General features: G+C 45.0%; 2 protein-coding genes across 3 annotated transcripts; one reads left to right on the top strand and one right to left on the bottom strand.

The window, feature by feature from the left end:
- Positions 1-1,294: 1,294 nt before the first annotated feature.
- On the bottom strand, positions 1,295-20,345 carry NFS1 (NFS1 cysteine desulfurase). 2 transcript variants are annotated; one of them, XM_059038069.2, is made up of 13 exons: positions 20,002-20,345; positions 19,276-19,385; positions 18,411-18,527; positions 17,338-17,421; positions 14,110-14,262; positions 11,556-11,649; positions 10,513-10,647; positions 7,820-7,977; positions 7,307-7,412; positions 7,146-7,227; positions 6,426-6,509; positions 5,698-5,787; positions 1,295-2,040 (listed from the first exon to the last, which is right to left on the bottom strand). In XM_059038069.2, exons 1-13 carry the CDS (start codon positions 20,099-20,101, stop codon positions 1,977-1,979), a joined length of 1,377 nt encoding a protein of 458 aa, XP_058894052.1. In that variant the 5' UTR covers positions 20,102-20,345; the 3' UTR covers positions 1,295-1,976. The 2 variants fall into 2 exon arrangements, with proteins under 2 accessions (XP_058894052.1, XP_066869514.1); XM_067013413.1 differs by having other exon boundaries at positions 19,990-20,169.
- Positions 20,176-21,774, top strand: ROMO1 (reactive oxygen species modulator 1). The gene is made up of 3 exons (XM_059038116.2): positions 20,176-20,259; positions 20,447-20,577; positions 21,581-21,774. The coding sequence occupies exons 2-3, from the start codon at positions 20,447-20,449 to the stop codon at positions 21,687-21,689; spliced, it is 240 nt and encodes a 79-aa protein (XP_058894099.1). The 5' UTR covers positions 20,176-20,259; the 3' UTR covers positions 21,690-21,774.
- The last annotated feature ends 944 nt before the right edge of the window (positions 21,775-22,718 follow it).

The following is a 22,718-nucleotide window of genomic DNA, read 5'->3' as shown; positions in this document are numbered from 1 at the left end:
CATCTCCCACTCAAAGGCCCCATGTGCCACAGGGAGGTTCCCAAGCCCCAAGGGCCCCTTCCCAGGGACAAATGCCCTTGACGCCCAAGGGTGACCAAAAGAGACCATAAAAGAAGCCCAGTTTCTCTCCCCCAGCAGACCCCCTCTTGGTCTCACTTGCTGCTCCCTTGCAGTGTATTCAATAAATCTTGCTTTCTACCCTCACTTCTGACCTAGTACATTCTTTTATCACCTGCGTTGCCAGCCCCATTGCCACACTCTGCGGCAGTAATGCCATTAGCAGCAACATGGATGGACCTAGAGATTATCATACTAAGCAAAGTAAGTCAGAAAAAGAAAGACAAATACCATATGATATTACTTATATGTGGAATCTAAAATATGACACAAATGAACGTATCTACAAAACAGAAACAGACTTACAGACATAGAGAACAGACTTGTGGTTGCCAAGGGTGGGGGGGCGAGGATTGGGAGTTTGGGATTAGCAGATGCAAACCAGTATGTATAGGATGGATAAACAACAAGGTCCTACTGTACAGCACAGGGAACTATATTCAATATCCTGTGATAAACCATAATGGAAAAGAATATGAGAAAGAGTATATATATGTTTAACTGAGTAACTTTGCTGTACAGCAGAAATTAACACAACATTGTAAATCAACTATTCTTCAATAAAATTTTTTAAAATATCTGTGTGATGTACTCTAAAATTTTTTCTCTCACCCTTTTTAGTGCTGGTAACATCCCAGCTGTGGTTTCAGACCCACAAATGGAAAAACTCTACTCTGGCCATTTTGGCCTTCTCTCAGTTTCTTAAACACACCATGTTTTTTCATGCCTCAGGCCCTTTGCTCTTGCTGCTCCTTCTTATTCCTCACTCATCCCTAGCTCTTTCAATGGCTAGAAATCATGTTTTTGCTTAATTAACACCTGCTCAAAGAAACTTTCCTAGTACACCCAGCATGGTAGGTTTTCTCCATTACTTCCCCTTACCACTCTATTTCTGCCATAGCACTCATCACAATCTATAATAGCCTTTTTGTTTAATTCTTACTTTCTGTCTACTAGAATGAAAGCTCAATGAGGGTCCTTTTTGGTCCTGTTAACCAGTTTATACCCAATATCCAGAATAATGTCAGGTACCTGAGAGGCATGCAAATAATTGTTGACTGAAGAGAAAGGCAAGCAGACTCAGCTATGAAAATCAAGTGGAGTGGTAGTCTTACTCCATGATTCCCAAGTACAGCTTGGAATTCTCCCTGAACCTCTCATAAAGTCACAGAATAAATAGAGGAAGGTGATTTTATTTCTCTAATTTGCAAATTAACAATTTTTTAAAAAGAAACATAAATCAGTACAATAATAGGTAGAGTCATACACATATTTCTGGCTTCATTAGGTCAAAAGAAAGGAAGGACAAGAACACAAAGGAGACAAGCCTTCTAAGAAACTTGCTGTTCAGCCTATAGTCAATATGAAAAGGTAGCCTTTGGAGCCACAAAAAAGATGAATCGTAGATGATTATACCTGATTCTGAAGGAGTCAATCTCTCTGATCAGCAGTAAGCAACAACTCAAATGTCCAAGTAGAGCATCAGGGTCCCTGAACAAAGAGCCTTCTTCTGGTTCCTTGGGCTCCCCCCACCAAGGGTATGGGCTCCCCAAGCAGTAGCAATATCATTCATAGCAAATGTCCCTCCTGTTTCAGGATGAGAACATCCACTCACTATAAGACCACAGAAGGACTCCTGGAGAGAAATGGGTAGTGTTCCCCACCAAAGGAGCTGAGGCTGGAGAAAGATAGTTTTCTCATGTTTCTGTCTTGGAAGCAGGCCAATGCTGAAGTCAACTGGGCTATACCAATTCTGGTGTGAACATGGAGCAGCCACTGGGGTTAACAAGGTACCTGGCTGTGCATGCATTGATGAGGCAAGAGAAGCTGGGCAAGCACAAAGTCAGAGGCCCACTCTTCTAGTGTTGGGTCCACTTGATGCTCTTGAGGTCAATGCCATCCTGCACCATCTCCCAGAGAGGGCTGCCAAAGAGAAGAGGTATTTGGATGAGTGAAGGCTTAGGAAGCAGCCAGCACTGGCTCCTGGGCTATAAGCCTTGACTTGCCTCCATCTGCTCTTGTCTCTCCTCTACCTCCTTGCCCTGATAGACCCCAACATAAGAGGTTATCAAGTCTTTCTCAGCTATATGTAAGTGCTTGTCAGCTCTAGCCTCTCCCCAGCTGCCAACACTAATAACTAGGTACCCCAGGCTCAGCTCCAATGGGGCCAAGCCAACAGCGTTAAGTGTGGTTACATTCATGAAGCTCTCATCCCAGTCGTGAGAGGCTATGGACACAGTTTCCCTGGGGGAATCAAGACCCTTGGAAGGTGTGTAAGCAGCAAGTTTCAGCCTCTCTACTAACCACCCCCCCACACACACACAAATGGACTTTTCAGCACTTGTTTCTCCATTTGTTTGGGTTTTTTAAAAAAATTAATTTATTTATTTGGCTGCGCTGGGTCTTAGTTGTGGCATGTGGGATCTTCGTTGCTGCGTGCAGGATCTTTAGCTGCGGCATGCAGGACTCTAGTTCCCTGACCAGGGATCAAACCAGAGCCCCCTGCATTGGGAGAGCGGAGTCCCAACCACTGGACCACCAGGCAAGTCCCCTTGTTTCTTGGTTTTGCTCTAGTTCTCAGAGATAGAACTTAGCCCTAAATCACCTGAATATGTAGCACCCTTATCCAGTTCTCACCAGATTCATCTCACCAGATTCATCTCCCCAGAGTTCACTATGCTTCCAACATCCCTGGCTCCAATTCAAAAGGATCTTTTGGATCTTAGACCTGGGCATCCCATCTCATACAGGAACTGCTGCTGAGATATCTCTGCTAAGCTCTGATCCCCTTCAGCTTGAATGCCTTAGATAATGTTCCCAGACCAGATATTACTTCAATGTGTTATGACCATGGGATTTTGGCTTGGATTTCTCCAGTTAACTTTCTTCTACCCAATTTCATTCTATTCTTGGTTTATCTTTCTCCATTACACTATGCACTCCCAGAATGCCTTTCTTTCTTTCTTTTTCTTTTTAATTCATTTTTGGCCATGCCCCATGGCATGCAGGGATCTTAGTTCCCCGACTAGGGATCAAACCCATTCCCCCTGCAGTGGAAGCACAGAGACTTAACCTCTGGACCATCAGGGAAGTCCCCCAGCACACCTTTCTATTTGACATTTTCCAAATCTCTTTAAAGTTAGCCATCTCCTTCCTGTCCCTTCTTTTTAGGGAAGGTCACTTAATATCATAGGCTCACAAAATAAAACTCTGGCTAAGGGTAATGAGACCAGGTTGAATTCAGTTTCTAAAGGATCAGAAGGAATAGGGTGAAAATGCTGAAACCACACGGATAGGAAGAATAAGTCTTTCCTGGCAGCATAGTCAGTAGAAATGTGTTCTGAGTGTGCCAGAGAGTACCAGAAAGCCAAGCCAAGGAAGAATCTAAGCATGCTATAGATATTTAAGCAATACAATTAGACCCTGCAAAGGAAAATTCAGAGCCCAGAAAGGCCTGGGAGAGCTCACAAAGGGAAACAGGTATATATACCTGAACTTTCTCACTCTCACCAACTAGACTAAGAGAATCTTGAAAGTCAAATAGAGCCAAAACAGAGCTCTGAAAAAGTCCAGAGACCTTGATGTTCCCATAAGGAAACAGAGCTCTATGGCTACTAGGGGAACCCCTGGTAGCAGCTGGCTGGTAAAGCATCTCTTGACCTTTATAAGCATCTTTACAAAGAAAACTGAGTAATGGTTCTTTTTAAAAAAAAAATTTTTTTTTAATTTATTTTTAATTTTTTTGGCTACATTGGGTCTGTTGCTGCATGTGGGCTTTTTCTCTAGTTGCGCCGAGTGGGGGCTTCTCTTTGTTGTGGTGCATGGGCTTATTGCGGTGGCTTCTCTTGTTGCGGAGCATGGGCTCTAGAGCGCAGGCTCAGAAATTGTGGCGCACGGGCTTAGTTGCTCCGTGGCATGTGGAATCTTCCCAGACCAGGGCTCGAACCCGTGTCTCCTGCATTGGCAGGCGGATTCTTAACCACTGTGCCACCAGGGAAGTCCTGAGTAATAGTTCTTAACCTTTTGAGTATCTTATGAAAACTACGAACTGTCTTCCAAAGAAAATGCACAACTGTAAAGCACTTAGCATACAATTTCAGGGCTATCATGTACCTCCTGAAGTCCAGCCATAGAACCCAAATTCAGTTCCCTATCTTAAAAAAAAAAAAAAAAAAAAAAACGAATAAAAAGAATCCCTATCTTAAAGAGAGTTTTCCTAAACTTGGTCTACAAATCACGAATTTTGTATTGATATTGCTGCAGTGACAACTATTAATACTATCAATAAAATAATGGGTGGGCTTCCCTGGTGGCGCAATGGTTAAGAATCCGCCTGCCAATGCAGGGGACAAGGGTTCGGGCCCTGGTCCAGTAAGATCCCACATGCCGCGGAGCAACTAAGCCCGTGCACCGCAACTACTGAGTCTGCGCTCTAGAGCCCATGAGCCACAACTACTGAAGCCTGAGCGCCTAGAGCCTGTGCTCTGCAACAAGAGAAGCCACCACAGTGAGAAGCCCGTGCACCACAACAGAGCCCCACTCGCCACAACTAGAGAAAGCCCGCACACAGCAACGAAGACCCAACAGTCAAAAATAAAAATAAATTTAAAAAATTTTAAATAAATAAATAAAATAAAATAACGTGGAATTCCCTGGCAGTCCAGTGGTTAAGACTCTGCACTTCCACTGCAGGGGGCACGGGTTCAATCCCTGGTCAGGGAACTAAGATCCTACAAACCATGCAGCCAAATAAATAAAATTTAATTAAATAATGAAAAACATCTGAATTTATTCAGTTCTTTAGGTTTTTTTTTTTTGTTTTTTCTTTTTGGCTGCGTGGGGTCTTCTTTGCTGCATGTGGGCTTCTTCTAGCAGCGGTGAGCAGGGGCTACTCTTCGTTGCTGTGCACGGGCTTCTCATTGCGGTGGCTTCTCTTGTTGCAGAGCACAGGCTCTAGGTGCATGGGCTTCAGTAGTTGTGGCACGCGGGCTTCAGTAGTTGTTGCTCACAGGCTCTAGAGCACAGGCTCAGTAGTTTTGGCACACAAGCTTAGTTGCTCCGCAGCATGTGGGATCTTCCCGGACCAGGGCTCGAACCCGTGTCCCCTGCATTGGCAGGCGGATTCTTAACTACTGCGCCACCAGGGAAGTCCAGTTCTTTAGTTTTTTTTTTTTTTTTTTGTGGTACGCAGGCCTCTCACTGTTGTGGCCTCTCCCGTTGCGGAGCACAGGCTCCGGACGCGCAGGCTCAGCGGCCATGGCTCACAGGGCCCAGCCGCTCCGCGGCATGTGGGATCTTCCTGGAACAGGGCACGAACCCGCATCCCCTGCATCAGCAGGTGGACTCTCAACCACTGCACCACCAGGGAAGCCCAGTCCTTTAGTTTTTAAAGACACCTTTTCATACTCTGAAAACAAATAGCCAAGAGGATCCACTTTACTGCTTTGTGGTATCTCTAAATCCTAAAAGTCAAGGATTCTCAAACTTTGGTTTCTGGCAGTGTGAATACACAGCCTAAGGATAAGAGAGGAGCCAGCACAGCAATTTCTTCCAAAGAGTGTCTGGTACAATAGTGCATACCTCATTTCTCGAAGACGCTTCACATGGTAAATGCACTTCTCCACTGTGTAGTCTACTTCCTCCTCTGTAGTGAAACGGCCGATGCCAAACCTGAAAAAGACACAGAGAGGAGCTCCTCATCAGACCTGTGGCACCAGGGTAAATTCATTCAGCAAATATTCAATGAGGATCTACTCCACAAAAGACACGGAGAGAACATGGTCCTTCCCCTAGAGGGCAGAGTTTCTCCGAACATGGTCTGCGCCCCCTGAGAATCACTCTAGAAGAAGTTTCCTACTCCTCCTCCAAACCTAATGAATCAGAATCTCTAGTGTGGCACTCAGACTTCTTCATCTTTCACAAACTTCCCAGGTGACAGTCGATGAGGCCTGCAAACCACTGCTCGAGAAACTTTCATGAAGAATGAAGAAGGGATAAGTTTAACTAAATTGAGGAAGACTCTAACAGGAGAAGAATAATACAAAAGAGGATGCCTTTCATAAATGCTGCAGCTCGGGCTTCCCTGGTGGTGCAGTGGTTGAGAGACCGCCTGCCAATGCAGGGGACACAGGTTCGTGCCCCGGTCTGGGAAGATCCCACATGCCGTGGAGCAGCTGGGCCCGTGAGCCATGGCCGCTGAGCCTGTGCGTCCAGAGCCTGTGCTCCGCAACGGGAGAGGCCACAACAGTGAGAGGCCCGCGTACCAGAAAAAAAAAAAAAGAATAAATGCTGCAGCTCAAATGACTGACCTGATAGAAGAGTGAGCTAAATCCTCATCAGTGCCAATTGCTCGAAGGACATAAGAGGGTTCCAGGGATGCAGAGGTGCAGGCACTGAGGAGAAAGACACAAAGCCTTGCTCAGTTCAGCAATAAATCTGCTTTTGGCCACAAATCTCCAGTCTTACTCCCACCCCCAGACCCCTGAAGTCATACCATGGAGACAAAAGAGACATTCTAATCTGACACAGCGAAAGGGCCAGATGCTGCTAGCTGCTCTGGCCCCTGTGGAGGATAACCTCCTTGAGAAGGACACTGCCAAAGCATGACAGAGCATGATACCACGTGAGCTAGGTGTGACACCAAGAGGCAGCAGAGCACCAGGTGCTCACTCCCCTACAACTGAATGCATTATCTGTACAGGCCTGGACAGCAGCTAAACCCATGGTGGCCTCTGAAGCATCCTTGAATTCTGGAGGCCTATAATAGAACTACCAGAATAACACCAGAACAGATACATGCATCTCCTGGGACCACAAAAGGCACAAAACTCTACCACAGGAGGCCCTCCTAGGGTGGCAAACTTTAGCTTGCACCCAGCCAGCTAAAAATAGGTGCTTACAAAATGACTTTTACTCTCAATTAAGAGCTCTTGTGCCTGTTGTCTCCACAATGGGAAGCTTATTAACCTAACACTTAAAGCCAGACTAATTGGTCCTGCCACAGTCCCTGTCTATCCAGTCCAACTCACCTCCCCGAGGATAAGGCAACATCCTTGAGTGCCATCAGCAGACTCTCCCCTTCCACATATGCAAAGGAGAGGTTGATACAGCCTGGAAGAGTGAATTACTATGAGAGAAGGCTCAGAGTCTCCAGCTCTTCCAGATGGGGACAGAATGGGCACGTCTGTACCTGGGTAATGGTGCTCAGGGTCCCCATTCATCACCACGTCTGGAAGGCTCTTCATTATCTTCTGTGTCAGTCGTTCTGCTAACTTGGAGATCCGCTTGTGGTCATACTGAGGAGCAGGCAAGGGAGGACTAAGCATAGTGATCATTAACAGCTCAGAAACACATGGGACGAGGAGCCCTGCCCGGTGCCCAGAAGTGACTGTGCATCTGACCCACCTATTGCCCTGTGTTGCTCATGGAGACCACTGTATCCCCAGCACTGAGCACAGAGATGCTCAATAACTGGACAGATGGTTTCAATAACCCAGAATAAATGAGCTGATAACTACTGAAGGGCCTGGATTTTGGAGTCCATAACACCTCCCTCAGTAAGATGCCAGCAGCACTGGGACAATGATGGTTTTCTTAAACCTCTTCTTCTGGCAAAGATCTGACCCAGTCATGCCCAAAAGCCTCAACACAGGAGACCCAGCACAGGGGAAGAATCTGTGGGAGGGAACTGCTCTCCGCATACCTCCATCTCTTGCTGTGCCACCTCACACGCAGCCCCCATCCCCACCACCAAGGGTGTAGGGACTGTCCCAGACCGCATGCCCCGCTCCTGCCCCCCTCCACTCTGCAGGGCCTCCACACGCACACGGGGCCGGCGGCGAATGTAGATGGCACCAACCCCTGGGAAACAAAGTTTATTACAAAAAAAGAGAAAAAGGAAAATGCAGATGAAACAAAATATCACTTTTCAAAGGGGTCAAAATATTCTTTCAACTTTTCTGTAAGCTTGACATTTTTCAAAAAAAAAAAAAGGATTGGGGGAAAAGAAGAAACAGCAGCAAAAGCATAATACTTATCAAAATTATTTTATACCAGAAGGAGTGATAGCCAAAATGGTTTAAAGTAGCTCCCTATGCATGTATAAAATGACATCATGCAATGCAGCATTATTCATAATAGCAAAAAATTGGAAACAAATTAGATGTCCATAATCAGGAAAATGGGCAAATAAATTATGGTACATCCATGCCTGAAATTCAAAGGAGGTGTATAAAAGAATGAGGAAGCTCCTTCTGTACTACCACTATAAAATCTCCAAAATACATTGTTAGAACACTGGTGAAATGTGAATAATGTCTGTACTTTAGTTAAAAAAAATAAAAGATGCATTGTTAGGTAAAGATGCAATGAGTGTAACATGCTACTGTTTGAGTAAAAAAGGGGAAGGGGGGAAGTATATATGTGATTATAAATTTATTTATCTATTTATTTATTTATTTTTGGCCACGTTGGGTCTTGGTTGCCGTGCATGGGCTTTCTCTAGTTGTGGCGAGCGGGGCCTATTCTTCGTTGTGGTGTGCGGGCTTCTCATTGCAGTGGCTTCTCTTGTTGTGGAGCACAGGCTCTAGATGGCGCGGGCTTCAGTAGTTGTGGCACATGGGCTCAGCAGCTGTGGCTTGTGGGCTCTAGAGCACAGGCTCAGTAGTTGCAGTGCACGGGCTTAGTTGCTCCGCGGCATGGGGGATCTTCCCAGACCAGCGCTCAAACCCGTGTCCCCTGCACTGGCAGGCAGATTCCTAAACATTGTGCCACCAGGGAAGTCCCATATACGTGATTATAAATGCATAAAATAGTTCTAGAAAAATACGCAAGAAACTGTCTCCCTAGGAGGAACTGCATGGCTTAGAGACAGAGGTGAGAGACTTTCCACAGTGTACTTTTTTGCAGCTTTTGAATTTTGAACCATATTACCTTGCCTAAATAGAATAAAAATTTTTAATTAAAAAAAAAAATTAAAACCTGAGGGAAAAAAAGGGGAGAAGTCAGAATGGAAGTAAAAATTAGCATAATCTCCTAGGGTCTATCAAAACTTAAAAATGTATACAACTTGTGACTCAGCAAATCTCTTTATAGGAATTTCATACCAACATATGAGCATAAATGTACAAAGATATTCACTAAGTAGCCAAGGGTTCTGAATAGAGTGAGCACTTGCTGAAGGTCACCTTCTCCCCCACAGCACAACTACTGACTATTGAGGCAGAGACTACAGGTAGCATAGCAAGTAAGGCAATGGTTCCCAAATTTATTATGAAGGACCCTAGTTTTAAAATAATTTCTGTGCCAAACTGCATTTATTAAGAAATATTTCATTTCTCCATTAAAATCAAATCAAATTCAAGTATCCTACACTGTCTGAATCTCTGCAGTTTCCAGGTTCAGAGAGTCAGTGCTCAGATACTACATCTGGATAGTGAAGGATACCATGTTATCTAAATCTATTTAGATCCTGAGTTCAAAAAGCAGGAGTTTGGATAGTGAGGGATACCTGTACACATTTAAGGGCTGATCAGAGCTTCTGCTCAATATGAGTTAATTTTATCAAAACAGATTTATCTACAAAAAAAGCCAATAAGCCAATTTTAGTTAAAGATAAAACACCTGTTGGGCTTACAAAAACACTCTTTACAACCTCTGGGAGCCTTTAGAAGAAGCCCCTCTTATATACTTCCAGGAGTTATACCTTTTTCCACAAGGTGTACATCCAGATGACACACCCCGCAGACACAGCAAGCGTACCGGCATAACCAACCACCACAGGCCCTCACCCAAGAGACAGAGGAGGAGTTGTTCATTTTGGATGGCTACCTCCATAAAATAGAGGACAATAGTCTCTTCCCAAAGATTGGGGTGCAGAGGCAGAATTCCAGCTAGAAAACATTCCTAGGCCAACAGGACCATAGGAAACAGACAAGTATCCTTGAGAGATTAATAGGAGCAAAGACTACTAAAACTAGGAACAAACACCAAGAAACATAAAATCCCATACAATCTTCCCCTAAGGCTAAAGCAAGACACGAGGGAATGAAGAACTCAAAGAATATTGATCTGCAAATCACAACGGGGTAGACAAGATAACTGGACTTATCCAGCTAATTTGATATGACAAAACCTTTGTTCCTCAACCAAATTAACATCTACATGAAAGTATTTTCTAAAGAGACCAGTGAAGAACGGTCTGCTATATAGAACTGCTAGAATCCACCAATAAGCACATGTTCCTAGCTATTGCTAAATGACACTTGCATTCTGCAGGGCACTCTGAATATACAATTTCCTCTGAGAGCAGTGATAGTCCCAAATGAATCCCAGGAACACCTGTCAAAGAGTTTGCCGGGAGGCCCAGAGAGGAGGAACTCTAGGAGGGGGTAGTACCTTTCGGACCATAGATTTTGTGACCACTGATGCTCATGAGATCAATTTTCATGTCGTTGACGTCGAGTGGGATTTTTCCAACAGCCTGGGCTGCATCAGTATGGAAATACACCTTTCTGGAACTGCAAATGTGCCCTAAGAAAACAACAAAGTGGAAGAACCAGAGCACAATGTTAGGAAGTAACCTGGCAGTGGTCCCACAATGTACCATGAGTTCTAAGGCAAAATTATATATGGCATTGGCCACTAGCCACATAGTAAATCACTTCTCTCTCTTTCTGTCTCTGTCTCTCTCTCATTCTCAGCTCTAGTGTCCCTGACTAGAATGAACAAGAGCAACTGCAAAACACCCAATCAAAACACCCCTGATATTCTGATTCATAAGACTCTTCCTACCTCATTAACACTGGCCATTCAATATATCAGATTAACTTTTAGATCCTTTTGATTTAAAAGAAGCAAAGACTGGGGGCTTCCCTGGTGGCGCAGCGGTTGAAAGTCCGCCTGCCGATGCCAGGTACACGGGTTCGTGCCCCTGTCTGGGAAGATCTCACATGCCGCGGAGCGGCTAGGCCTGTGAGGAGCCATGGCCACTGAGCCTGCATGTCCGGAGCCTGTGGTCCGCAATGGGAGAGGCCACAGCAGTGAGAGGCCCGCGTACCGCAAAAAAAAGAAGCAAAGATTAACAGATCTATTTGCTAATGTACCTAAGAGGTTACAGGGCGAGTGCCTCTGGCTCTATGAGTATAGTAAAGAGATGTTCTAAAACAAAAAAGGTAAAAGAGGAAGAGAAAAAAGGTGGAGGTTTTTTGTTTTGTTTTCTGCACCAAGTGCAGTAAAATGCAAACAACATAAAGGGTACTACACCTGGATTCAAATACTAGCTATGCCATTTACAATATGTCCTTGAACAAGGAACTGAAGCTCTCTTTCTCTTAGTTTCCTTACCTCATTCTATAAAGTGTTATAGCTCCTAGTCCAGTCCTGCTCCTCATATGGATCCCAGTGGTGGGCAAGCGTCAGGGTTCACCCATGATACTCACCTATTTCTGCAATGGGCTGCTTCACTCCAATCTCATTGTTCACAGTCATGACTGAGACCAGACTGGTATCCGGCTGGATGGCAGCCTCTAGTTCCTAAGAATATCAGGAGTAAGGAAACTATATAGTACCAACAAAGTCCTCCCTAACTCAGAATGTATGCAAGCTTAGTCTTGAAAAGGGGCCTTTCACTACATACCTACCGGAGTGGGTAAAATTAAAATAGTGACAACACAAAATACTGGCGAGGATGCAAAGAAACTGGATCACTCATGTACTACTGGTGGAAACCTCAAATGGTACAACCACACTGAAAAACAGTTTGGTAGTTTTTGTTTCTTATAAACCTAAACATGAAATTACCATATGACCCAGTAATTGCACTCTTGGGCATTACCTCAGGGAAATGTAAACTTAAATTCACACCAAAAAACCGATACATAAATGTTCATGATAGCTTTATTCATAATAGCCAAAACCTAAAAAGAACCCAGATGTCCTTCAACAAGTAAATGGTTAAAGAAACTGTGTACTTCCATTACATAGAATACTATTCAGCAATAAAAAGGTACAGACTACTGAGACATGCAACAACTTAAATGACTCACCAAAGACTTATGCTAAATTAAAAGAGCCAATCCCCAAAGGTTACAGACTATATTATTCCATTTACATAACATTATTGAAAAGACAAAATTAAAGAAATGGAGATGAAATTAGTGGTTTTAAAAGAAGACCACGGACTTCCCTGTGGTCCAGTAGTAAAGAATCCGCCTTACAGCCCAGGAGGATCTGATCTGGGTTTGATCCCTGGTCAGGGAACTAAGATCCCACATGCCGTGGGGCAACTAAGCCCACGCACCACAACTACTGAGCTTGCGCGCCCTGGAGCCTGCATGCCACAACTAGAGAAGAGAAAACCCGCAGGCCGCAACTAGAGAGAAGCCCGCGCACCACAATGAACAGCGTGCGCGCCATAACAAAAGATCCTGCATGCCTCAACAAAGATCCTGCATGCCACAACTAAGGCCTGACACAGCCAAAAATAAAATAAAATAAATAAATAAATAATAAATAAATCTTTAAAAAAAAAGACCATGAAGCATCATTATGGTGACAAGTTACGTGAAACTACACATGTGATGAAACTGCGTAGAGCTAAACACACACATAAGTGAGTACAAGTAAAACTGGGGAAATCAGAGCAAGATGGATAGATTCTATCAACATCAATATCCTAGTTGTAATATTATACTATACTTCTGTAAGATGTTATCATTAAGGGAAACTGATAGAGGGTACATGAGATCTCTCTGTATTACTTGTGACAACTGCATGAGAATCTATATTTAAAAATTAAAAGTTTAATAAAAAAAAAGAGGGGGAGCCTTTCCTACATAAGGTTGTCAGAGTAAAAAGCAGCAAAGAACAAAGTAAGTAGTAAAAAACAAGGCTACTATTTTCAACACTGAGGTAGGGACCACATTTGACTAAAATATTTATCTTAAAGAAACTAGTAATCAACCTCCCAACATCTATTATGCTTTCCCTGACACTGGTCTAATGTAGGTTCTCAATGTTATGTTTCTCTCAGCTTCTTGTTTACTTCCTTTATTTCATATATCCCAATTCATAATTATTTCATTTATGTGTTTGTTTACATGTTAACTGTCTCCTTCATTAGAATATAAGCTCCTTGAAGGAAGGGACTAACATCCTACCTAATGGTGAAAGCTTTCATCTAAGATCAGGAAGAGGGCTTCCCTGGTGGCGCAGTGGTTGAGAGTCCGCCTGCCGATGCAGGAGACACGGGTTCGTGCCCTGGTCCGGGAAGATCCCACGTGCCGCAGAGCAACTAAGCCTGTGAGCCATGGCCGCTGAGCCTGTGTGTCCGGAGCCTGTGCTCCGCAACGGGAGAGGCCACAACAGTGAGAGGCCCGCATACGGCAAAAAAAAATAAAAAAATGTAGATACATTTAAGATCAGGAAGAAAACGAGGGTATCTGCTCTCACCACTTTTATTCAACTTTGTACTAGAAGTTCTTGCCTGGGCAACTGGGCAAGAAAAAGAAATAAAAGCCCTTCAGGTTGCAAAGAAAATAGTAAAATTATCTCTAGTTGCACATCACAGGGATCTGTCCACAAATTATATGTTATGATTTGTCTAGGGATGCTGATATCCAAAATTTGGTGGAGAAGATACTTGGACCCAAAATTGACATATAAAGATATGGGCCAAAAAGGGAAATATTATTCACAAAAACTACACCTACTCTTTGGAAGGATGAGAAACATCAGTGCAGCGAAAAGGAGGCCAGAGCTTTCCTGTGGCGGCTCTCACACAGACCAGGAAGCACCAACAAAGCTGAGAAACAAATCTTCCACAGAAAAGGAGGACGGTACACACTCAAGGGGAACATACTCTGAGTCACACTGCAAGGCCTATTTCTCGAAACTCCTCCCTCACCATTAGATCTAGTCCTTCAAGCTCCAGCTGAGGCTGAAGAGATAGATTTATAGGCTGAAGTCAGGCTCCTCCTATTTTGTCCCTCTTACCTTCAGGTCGATGATCCCACTCTTCTTCACTGGTAGGTAGGTGACCTGAAAGCCCTCAGCTTCCAGTGAACGGCAGGAGTCCAAGACACATTTGTGTTCTGTCTGCGTGGTGATCAAGTGCTTTTTCCGTGATCTATAGAACCTGGCCACCCCCTAGAAATTGGTAGTGGTGAAAGGAAGAATATACTCAGAGAGACAGCAATGACTTCCATCCTAGTTGTAAGGAGTAAGTGGACAAAGGCAGTAGGCTCCAACATCAATTCTCTGACACCAATTGCATGTCCTATAATTCAATTTAATTCTGACACTAACTATCCCAAATTAGTGCAAATCCCACAGGTTAAGAGCCTCAGTCCTGCAAGACTGCCTCCAGTTCAGATGCCAGCCGCAAGGCCTAGGTGTCACAAGTCACCCACCCATACTTCCCCAGCTGGCTACAAATACAGGGCTTCCCACAGTCCCCTAAGGTTCAATAATTCTCTATGATTCACAGAACTCAATGAAAACACTATATTACTATCATAGCTTTATCACAAAGGATACAACCCAGGAACAGCCAAATGGAAGAGATGCACAGGGTGAGTTCTGGGGCAGGGAGGGGCACAGAGTTTCCATGCCCTCTCCCCATGAATCTAAGAATGCCACTGTCCAGTACAACCATGGGTTTGCCAACCTGGAAGCTCCTCTGAGTTTTGTTTTCCAGAGTTTTTATGGGGGTTTCATAACACAGGCACAACTGATTAAATCATTGGCCATATGACTGGACTCAATCTCCAGCACCCCTCTCTTCCCCAGATGAAAGTTACAACTCTCTAATCACATTCTTGGTCCTTCTGGAGTAGCCAGCATGTCCCTTGAAACTATCTAAGGGCCCACCATGAATCCCTTCATCACCAGAAACTCAGGTATGGTACAAAGGGGCTTGTTATGAATAACAAAACACATTCCTAGCATTCAGGAAACTGCCAGGTTTTAGAAGCCCTGTGCCAGGAACACAGGACAAGGACCAAATATATTTTGTATTGTACCATAGGTGGAAAATGGGGAACACTGCTGTCCTTGCATCCCAGGAAAAGTCTTTCTCTTTTATTTCTATTTAAATACAAAACATGCAAATATGGTGATACCCAAAGCTGGCAGCGCAGAAGTGAAACTCATAGACACATTCCTTGCTGATGGCATTATTTACACTATCATCTCTTCAGAAATCATTTATAAAGATGTCTTAAAAGCTGAATTCACACTCTTTACTGTGATTCCTCTTTGGGGAATTTACCTTAGGGCAGCGGTCCCCAACCTTTTTGGCACCAGGGACCGGTTTCATGGAAGACAGTTCCTTCCATGGGGGGGGGGGGGGGGTCCAGGCAGTAACGCGAGCGGTGGGAAGTGGCAGATGAGGCTTCACTGGCTTGCCCATCTGCCACTCACCTCCTGCTGTGCGGCCTGGTTCATAGACGGGTAGCAGTCCATGGCCTGGAGGTTGGGGACCCCTGCCTTAGGGAAATATTTCAATGGATAGATGAAGCTTTAGAGACAAAATATGCTTTAGTTATATTTACAATCCTTAAAAAAATAGAAAGATTAAACACATCCAACAACAGAGAAATGAACAGTAAACTGTAATAACACAACTCCATGAAAAATAATATAGTTATATTAAAAACTATGGAGTTTGAAATGGAAAAACACAGGATATGTTATTAATGGTTACAGAAGAAAAAAATGTGGCATGCTACAATATATGAAAATATTAAAAGCAAATTCATATGTAGGTATAATTTGTTTTCTAGAACAATACTAAACAGACTTGAGGTCAGAATAGGGGAGGAAGAAGTGGAAGACCTACATTTTATTTTAAACCTTTCCATAGGGTTAAAAAAAAAAAAAAAATCTCACCACATATGCATGAATTCCTTTAAAAAAATTAAAATAAATAAAATGTGCAACCCAGCCCCTCCCAGAGCTTATAAGAATACTATTTTAAAAGCAGAATATGAAACTAATTCGGCCAAAATTATAACTACATAAAAACTGTATGTTCTTGAGGACCAGGAACATAAAAATGAAAACATTTTAGAAGTTCCCTCCCAACCTCTTATCTCACTTACCCGAAGTGTTGAATCCTCTAATAGCAGACAGATATTTACTCTACCCATCCAGGAGACTAGGGGAAAGCTGTCGCAACTACTCTAGCAATCCTTGGCCTCTAGGTTTGGGAATCTGTGGAAACCTTCAAAGCAAACATTTTCAAAGTTCTGAAAATGCTCCCCATTCCAGAAACCATTCGCATCTTTGGAGAGACCACACCCCTGGATCTGTGGCCTCTGCAGTCCCAAGGAAGGACACCTTCCTTCTAAAGGGATCAGGCAGAGTACTGATGACTCTGGAACCTGGCCCAGGTCTAGGCCTCCTTCACTCAGTCCGAGGTCCGAAAAAGCTACACTGGCAATACAGGTGAGAGACAGTGGTGAGAGGGGGTAGAGCCAGAGTTGAACCTACAGCAGCCCACAATTTCTCAGAGGCTTGGAATTTACACAAGTGACCCTGGCAACCAGACCCAGTCAGACGTGATTATGTTCTGTGAAACACTGACAGGACTACTGAGGCTGGAATTTTACTTTTGTTAGCACCGAAGATCTGCAGGTCCTAAGGATAGAGTGACTAATCTCAGAATGGGTGATCAAGTGAATGTCTGCAGAAGGCACCACAGCAACCAGTGCAAAACGGGGACATCTAAAGAAAACAGGAGGAACTTAATGCAAACAGATCTCATCAGAAAGAAAGAGAAGGCTGAGAGGAAGGCAGCCCTGAAATCACAGATATAAGTGTGAAGCTGGTAACAAGAAGCAGAGAAATATATCCAATTACAAGTGTATTCTGGACTTCACTGTGACTAGATCAAAAGGATGGGGAAAAGGGTTGAGTCACCATTATTTACTCTTTGAAGTAGCTGCCGTCCAAAACACCACATGGTCGATGGTCCAAGAGCCACCTCCTTTCCTATCCAACTACCTCACTGAACTCAGTTCAACAGGAGCAAAGACTTAAGATGGAGTAGACTGCAAAGGGCTGAAGGAAGCAACAAATCAGAAAGAGTATGTGTCTGTATTTTCTTCACAATAGGGTGAAAGTGGGTGGCTGGGAAATATATATGAGCCTAAATGATGGCAGGACACCACCTCCCAGGTCAGGAAAGCCCAGATATGCCCTTTGGGTCCCTTCTCTTACCTTAATTGCTATGTTGTTGGATTCAGTAGCGCCACTAGTGAAGATAATCTCACGAGGATCAGCCCCAATCAGAGATGCTACTTGCTGCAAGCCAAGAAACAAAAATAAGTAGCATCGGTTCCGTAGGCAGGAATGCAGCTGCAGAGACAACTAAGACAAAGGTCTGGAGCAAGAAGAGCTCCACTGCATTCTATCAACTGCTCAAGAAGCAGCTCTGTACCCACTAGAATCAGACAAGGGGACATAGTAAGCTACATCCAGATCCCAGGCTCTTTTCCAGCCCAATACAAAATAACTTTGGTGTTTTTGAAAAAGCACTTATTGAGCTCTTAGTATGTCTACAAATCATGTTAATAAACACATCACCAGGGCTTCCCTGGTGGCACAGTGGTTGAGAATCTTCCTGCCAATGCAGGGGACACGGGTTCGAGCCCTGGTCCGGGAAGATCCCACATGCCGCGGAGCAACTGGGCCCGTGTGCCACAACTACTGAGCCTGTGTGTCTGGAGCCTGAGCTCTGCAACAAGAGAGGCCACGACAGTGAGAGGCCTGCGAACCGCGATGAAGAGTGGCCCCCGCTCACCACAACTAGAGAAAGCCCTTGCACAGAAACGAAGACCCAACACAGTCAAAAATAAATAAATAAATATATATATATAAACACATCACCAGAATTGTCTGATTTAACCCACCCAATAATCCTAAGAAGTAGGAACTACTACAATCTCTATTTTCTTTTTCTTTCTTTCTTTCTTTTTTTGGCCATGTTGGGCGGCTTGCAGGATCTTAGTTCCCCAACCAGGGATCGAACCCAGGCCCTTCCCAATCTCCATTTTCAATGTGAGGAAACTGAGGCTTTGAGAAATCAGATAACTTGCCAAAGGTCATGTAGCTAGGAAATGTGGGAACTAATCAAATGCCTTCAGAGGGACTCCAAAGGCCTGTTCTTTGAATCGCTTCCTGAGAGAGCCCCAAGCCATTTCCACCTCCACCCACAGCTACAAAAAAAGAACTGCCTCCCACAGGCCACTGACCCTCTGACATCAGAACCTCCTAGAGTCCTCTGTACTAACCTGGCGAGCACGTTCCATGGCTGCCTCACTCTCCCAGCCATAAGCATGTGTCCGGGAATGTGGGTTCCCATAGTAGTTGACTAGGTAAGGAAGCATGGCATCAAGCACCCGAGGGTCCTGAGCATAACAGAATAGATCAGTCTCCTTGAGCCCATAGTTAACTCGGGCCCCACTCCATCCCCTGAGACCTGCCCAACCTGCCTCAGCACACTCCCAACCCTTCAGACCCTGCCTAGATTAGGCCTCAAACATTCTTCCATCCCCTCAGGTACTAACCAAATGTTAGCCTAATATACTCCCCTACCAACCCATCTTAAATTAGATTATTCTACCATCTGCTCAGATAAACTACAAACATTGCCCTGTCCTGATAGCCGTGTCTGCAGGTGTTTCCACAGGACATGACTCTGTCATGTCCTGTGGTCTTGTAGATCACAAGAAATGTGATCTACGAGAGCACAGGACATGACAGAGTCCACATGTTGATGAAAACGTGCATTAATATTCAAGTGTTTATCATGAGCCAGGTGCTGTTCTAAGGGCTACTTTATGTCTTTTAACCTATTTAATTCTTGCCCAAATTCACGTAGTAAGTAGCAATCCAGCTAATACCAGAGCCTATGCTTTTAACTACTACCAGACTGCCTGCACTGAGTGATGTGTCCAAGACCAATAGCTAGTAAGTAGTAAAGCCATTTCTAGAGGATTACAACTTAAGCCTCCTGACTCCTGGCTTATTGCTTTTCCCAACACACAGTTCTCAATGGCTCTTACTTCTACAGGGATTCAGCCATTTCTGTGCATTGCCACTTCTACAATATAATTCCTAAAGACAGCTTGGGGAAAGCTGCCCCTCGATCCTTACCAGAGAAGTTGTAGCTTGCACATCCATATACAGAGGTCGCAGCACTGATTCTGCCTCCGGAGCAGTGGCTACATCTGAGGGGACAGCAGACTGGGGAGCATGGTCTACAACTGACAAAAAATAGAACGGAGTGGCCACGTGAGAGGATGCAACTCTGCAGAAAGGGCATCCAAGACAGCAGAAGGTAAAAGCTGAATGGAAGTGAGATAAATTTAAGGGATGCTGAGGTCGAATCTCAGTGGAAAACGAAACAAAACATCAGAAAACTTGAGCCAACTGTAAAAAGAGGTAAGGGAGAGAGACAGGGTTCTTGGAGGGGGTTGCTGAGACAACATTCAAATTGCATCGTTGGGAGTGAGGAGACCTCTGAAAGGGCAAAGCCACTGAGAAGGAATGTGGAGACGGTATGTAAGATCTCCTTCAAAGGTTACTGGCTGGACGACTGGCATCTGTAAAACTTGGCCAGGAGAGGTCCGAAGGCCGAGCATCAAGGGCCCTGAGGGCCTGCAGGGAAGGATCTGAAGTGCGGGAGGGGGGCGCGCGGCAAAGTCAACCGTTCGGAGGGCCGGCATGAGAAAGTTTGAGGGGTGCAGCCAAGAGGAAGGGTCAGAGGGTCTGGGTGGCGGGCGGAAGAGGGAGATTCCTGAATATGCAGGTGTGTCCCCGCGCCCAGGGGAAAGATCCTCGCTTCCGGGGAGGTGGCAGCGAGCGGACCCCGGAGCTTACTGCACAGGCGCAGCCCCCGAGTGGGTGCCTTCGCCCTCGGCCACGGAGCGACGGGGGCAGCCGCGGCCACCAGCCTCCAAGAGGTTCTCAGTAGCATCATCTCGGTGGCAGCCCTGCGTCCGAAGCGACTGCTATCCCCAGCTACAGGCTCCCGGAAGTACTACTCCGCGCCCCGGAAGCGGTTCTTTTGGCCGCGGGTGCGCTCCGCCTCGCGTTCCGTGTGAGACGTAGAGCTGAGCTACCGAGGCCGCGAGCAAGGTAAGGTGGGGGCACCGCGGCGCGGGGACTCGAACGCTCAGAGGGTGATGGAGCCGGGCTACACCCTTCTTTTCCTTCCCGGATTTCCCCGAATTCCCGGGCCCGCTCCCTACCCCACCTCCTACGCCCCCTGCCCGACTCGGGCTGGCGGCTAGGCCCGCGCTCCCCAAACCTTCGAACCCCGCAGATGCCGGTGGCCGTGGGCCCCTATGGACAGTCACAGCCAAGCTGCTTCGACCGCGTGAAGATGGGCTTTGTGATGGGTTGTGCCGTGGGCATGGCAGCCGGGGCGCTCTTCGGCACCTTTTCCTGTCTCAGGTGAGGGGCGCGGGCCGTGATCTCTGGGTGGGAGTACCGGACTTCCCCCGCCCCATACCACTCGGCCTGCCGCTGGAATAGAGCCTACTTCTTTCCAATTCCCTCGCTGCCCTCTAACGAGCGAGACTGATTTCCTAACCACCTTCAGTCTGGGAGGACAGGTTGGAAGCCTAAATGGTTGAGAATATGAGATCTGACTCAATCCACGCTCTGGCCCCTTACTCATTCCTTAGGTAAGTTGGAGCCTGGGTTTCAAGTGTAAAATGAGGTCAGTAACCTCTACATCATATAGAATTATAAGGCTCAAATCAGACCACACTTAGCACACAATCTGGCACATATTAAGTGCTCAATAAAAGGCTATTCTTACTGTCTTACTGCTGTTATATTTATTTCCAATTGCGCATAGCGAAACAAACTTGATTAAATTTACTAGGAACAGGATGTAGAAATTAAGCAGATAAACTCTACACCCTGTCATTTTCACACGTAAAAGAGACTATTCCCACTTTTCAGATTGTAAATTTTTATTTACTGAGCACTTACTGTCAGTCACGGTGCTAAATGCCGTTATCACAACAGTGCCGTGAATGCTGGGATCCTCATTTTACACTTGACATAGCCTGTAAATTGCATCCTTAGTTCTTGAACCCAGGTCTGACACCCCTATCATTGTTTTAACACTAGGAAACCATCTAAAAGACAGAGATGTCTTATTGGATCATAAACCAGCACAAAAAAATGGTTTCCCTGTCCAAGTACTTTACACTGCTTCTGCTGCCTCCCACAAACAGAAGTCAGTTGATACATTCATCGGAATCGGAATCCACCTAGAGACCCTAATGGACCCTTTTCTTTGGCATTACACAACCCATATGGGAAGAGATAATGTCCTGCCAGACTTCAGCAGTGCCCATTATAAAGACAAATTGGAAAAGGGCAGTTAATGTTCCTCCCTGTATTTTTGTTCCCAATTGGCCCCATCTTGGTTTCCTCCTCTCAGGATCGGAATGCGGGGTCGGGAGCTGATGGGCGGCATCGGGAAAACCATGATGCAGAGTGGCGGCACCTTTGGTACATTCATGGCCATTGGGATGGGCATCCGGTGCTAATCAGGGCAGTGGTTGCCCACAACATCCACCCCCTTCCATCATTCCCAGCCCATGTACTATAATAAAACAAGTCTGAGTATTCTGAGTTTCTGTTAGAAGCATTTTTTTCTCTCAGCCTGTTACCCAGCTTGGTTAGAGAGAGATCTTTGGAGGTGAGCTAATGAGGTTTGGAGTCTTGTTTCACAAGACCTTTCTCTGTTAATCCAAAGTTGGAGGGACTTCCCTGGTGGTCCACTGACTAAGGCTAGGTGCTCCCAATGCAGGGGACCCGGGTTTGATCCCTGCTCAGGGAAGTAGATCCCACATGCCACAACAAAGACCCAGCGTAGCCAAGTACTTTTTTAAAAGTTTAGAATGATTCTGCATGCCTGGGACTTTTCATAGATTCTAGTAAATCCTTATTATTCAACCCTTTAAGGTTGATGCTATTAGTTTTTCATCTTTAAAATGTTGTCTAGATTTTCCTCAAGGTCACAAGGTTAGCTATTACATTGTTCACCCCAAAATTGTCCTTCAGATATGACTTGATCAGAAAAAGAACAAATTCAAACCAAGTTTGTAGCCTCTCGGCTTCATGAATCCCAGATGATTTTTCTAACCAGCCATCAATGAAGATGTAAACTTTACCAACTGACCCCCCCCATTCTATTAATTGGCTTAACGTAGTTTCCCTCACCTGTACAAGCAACGTATTCCTTGATATTGCTCTAAACTGAGTTCCCCTCAAATATTTCTACATCATTAAGAAGATGGTAATAAATGTTATAATAAACTACACTGGAATATTTGGGGGGGGCATAAAGACACTCAGATCTAACTGCAATCAAGGACACTCCCAGAAGTTATAGCACCTAAAAAATTCACAACCAAATTGGATGTTGTCTCAGGAATTACTTAAAGGATCTCACTCCGAATAGCCATTTGAGCTATTTTCTATTTGACTAAACTCTTAACAAATTTGCTTTGAACGTCATTTACAACCCAAATTTATCTTTGGCTGTGTTGAGTCTTCGTTGTTGTGCACGGGCT

Source organism: Kogia breviceps, chromosome 14 (assembly GCF_026419965.1).
Source record: "Kogia breviceps isolate mKogBre1 chromosome 14, mKogBre1 haplotype 1, whole genome shotgun sequence".
Classification (NCBI taxonomy): domain Eukaryota; kingdom Metazoa; phylum Chordata; class Mammalia; order Artiodactyla; family Physeteridae; genus Kogia; species Kogia breviceps.
This window is presented reverse-complemented; position numbering and strand designations above follow the sequence as displayed.

Excerpts from the sequence above, each read along its gene's own strand:
- NFS1 (XM_067013413.1), bottom strand. The coding sequence starts at position 20,101 with ATGATGCTACTGAGAACCTCTTGGAGGCTGGTGGCCGCGGCTGCCCCC. Across the intron at positions 19,386-19,989 it reads CCTGTGCAGTAAGCTCCGGG|TTGTAGACCATGCTCCCCAG; the intron begins GTCCGCTCGCTG and ends ATTTTTTGTCAG. Across the intron at positions 2,041-5,697 it reads AAGCGTCTTCGAGAAATGAG|CCCTCTCTGGGAGATGGTGC; the intron begins GTATGCACTATT and ends TCTCTTTGGCAG.
- ROMO1 (XM_059038116.2), top strand. The coding sequence starts at position 20,447 with ATGCCGGTGGCCGTGGGCCCCTATGGACAGTCACAGCCAAGCTGCTTC. Across the intron at positions 20,578-21,580 it reads GGCACCTTTTCCTGTCTCAG|GATCGGAATGCGGGGTCGGG; the intron begins GTGAGGGGCGCG and ends TCCTCCTCTCAG.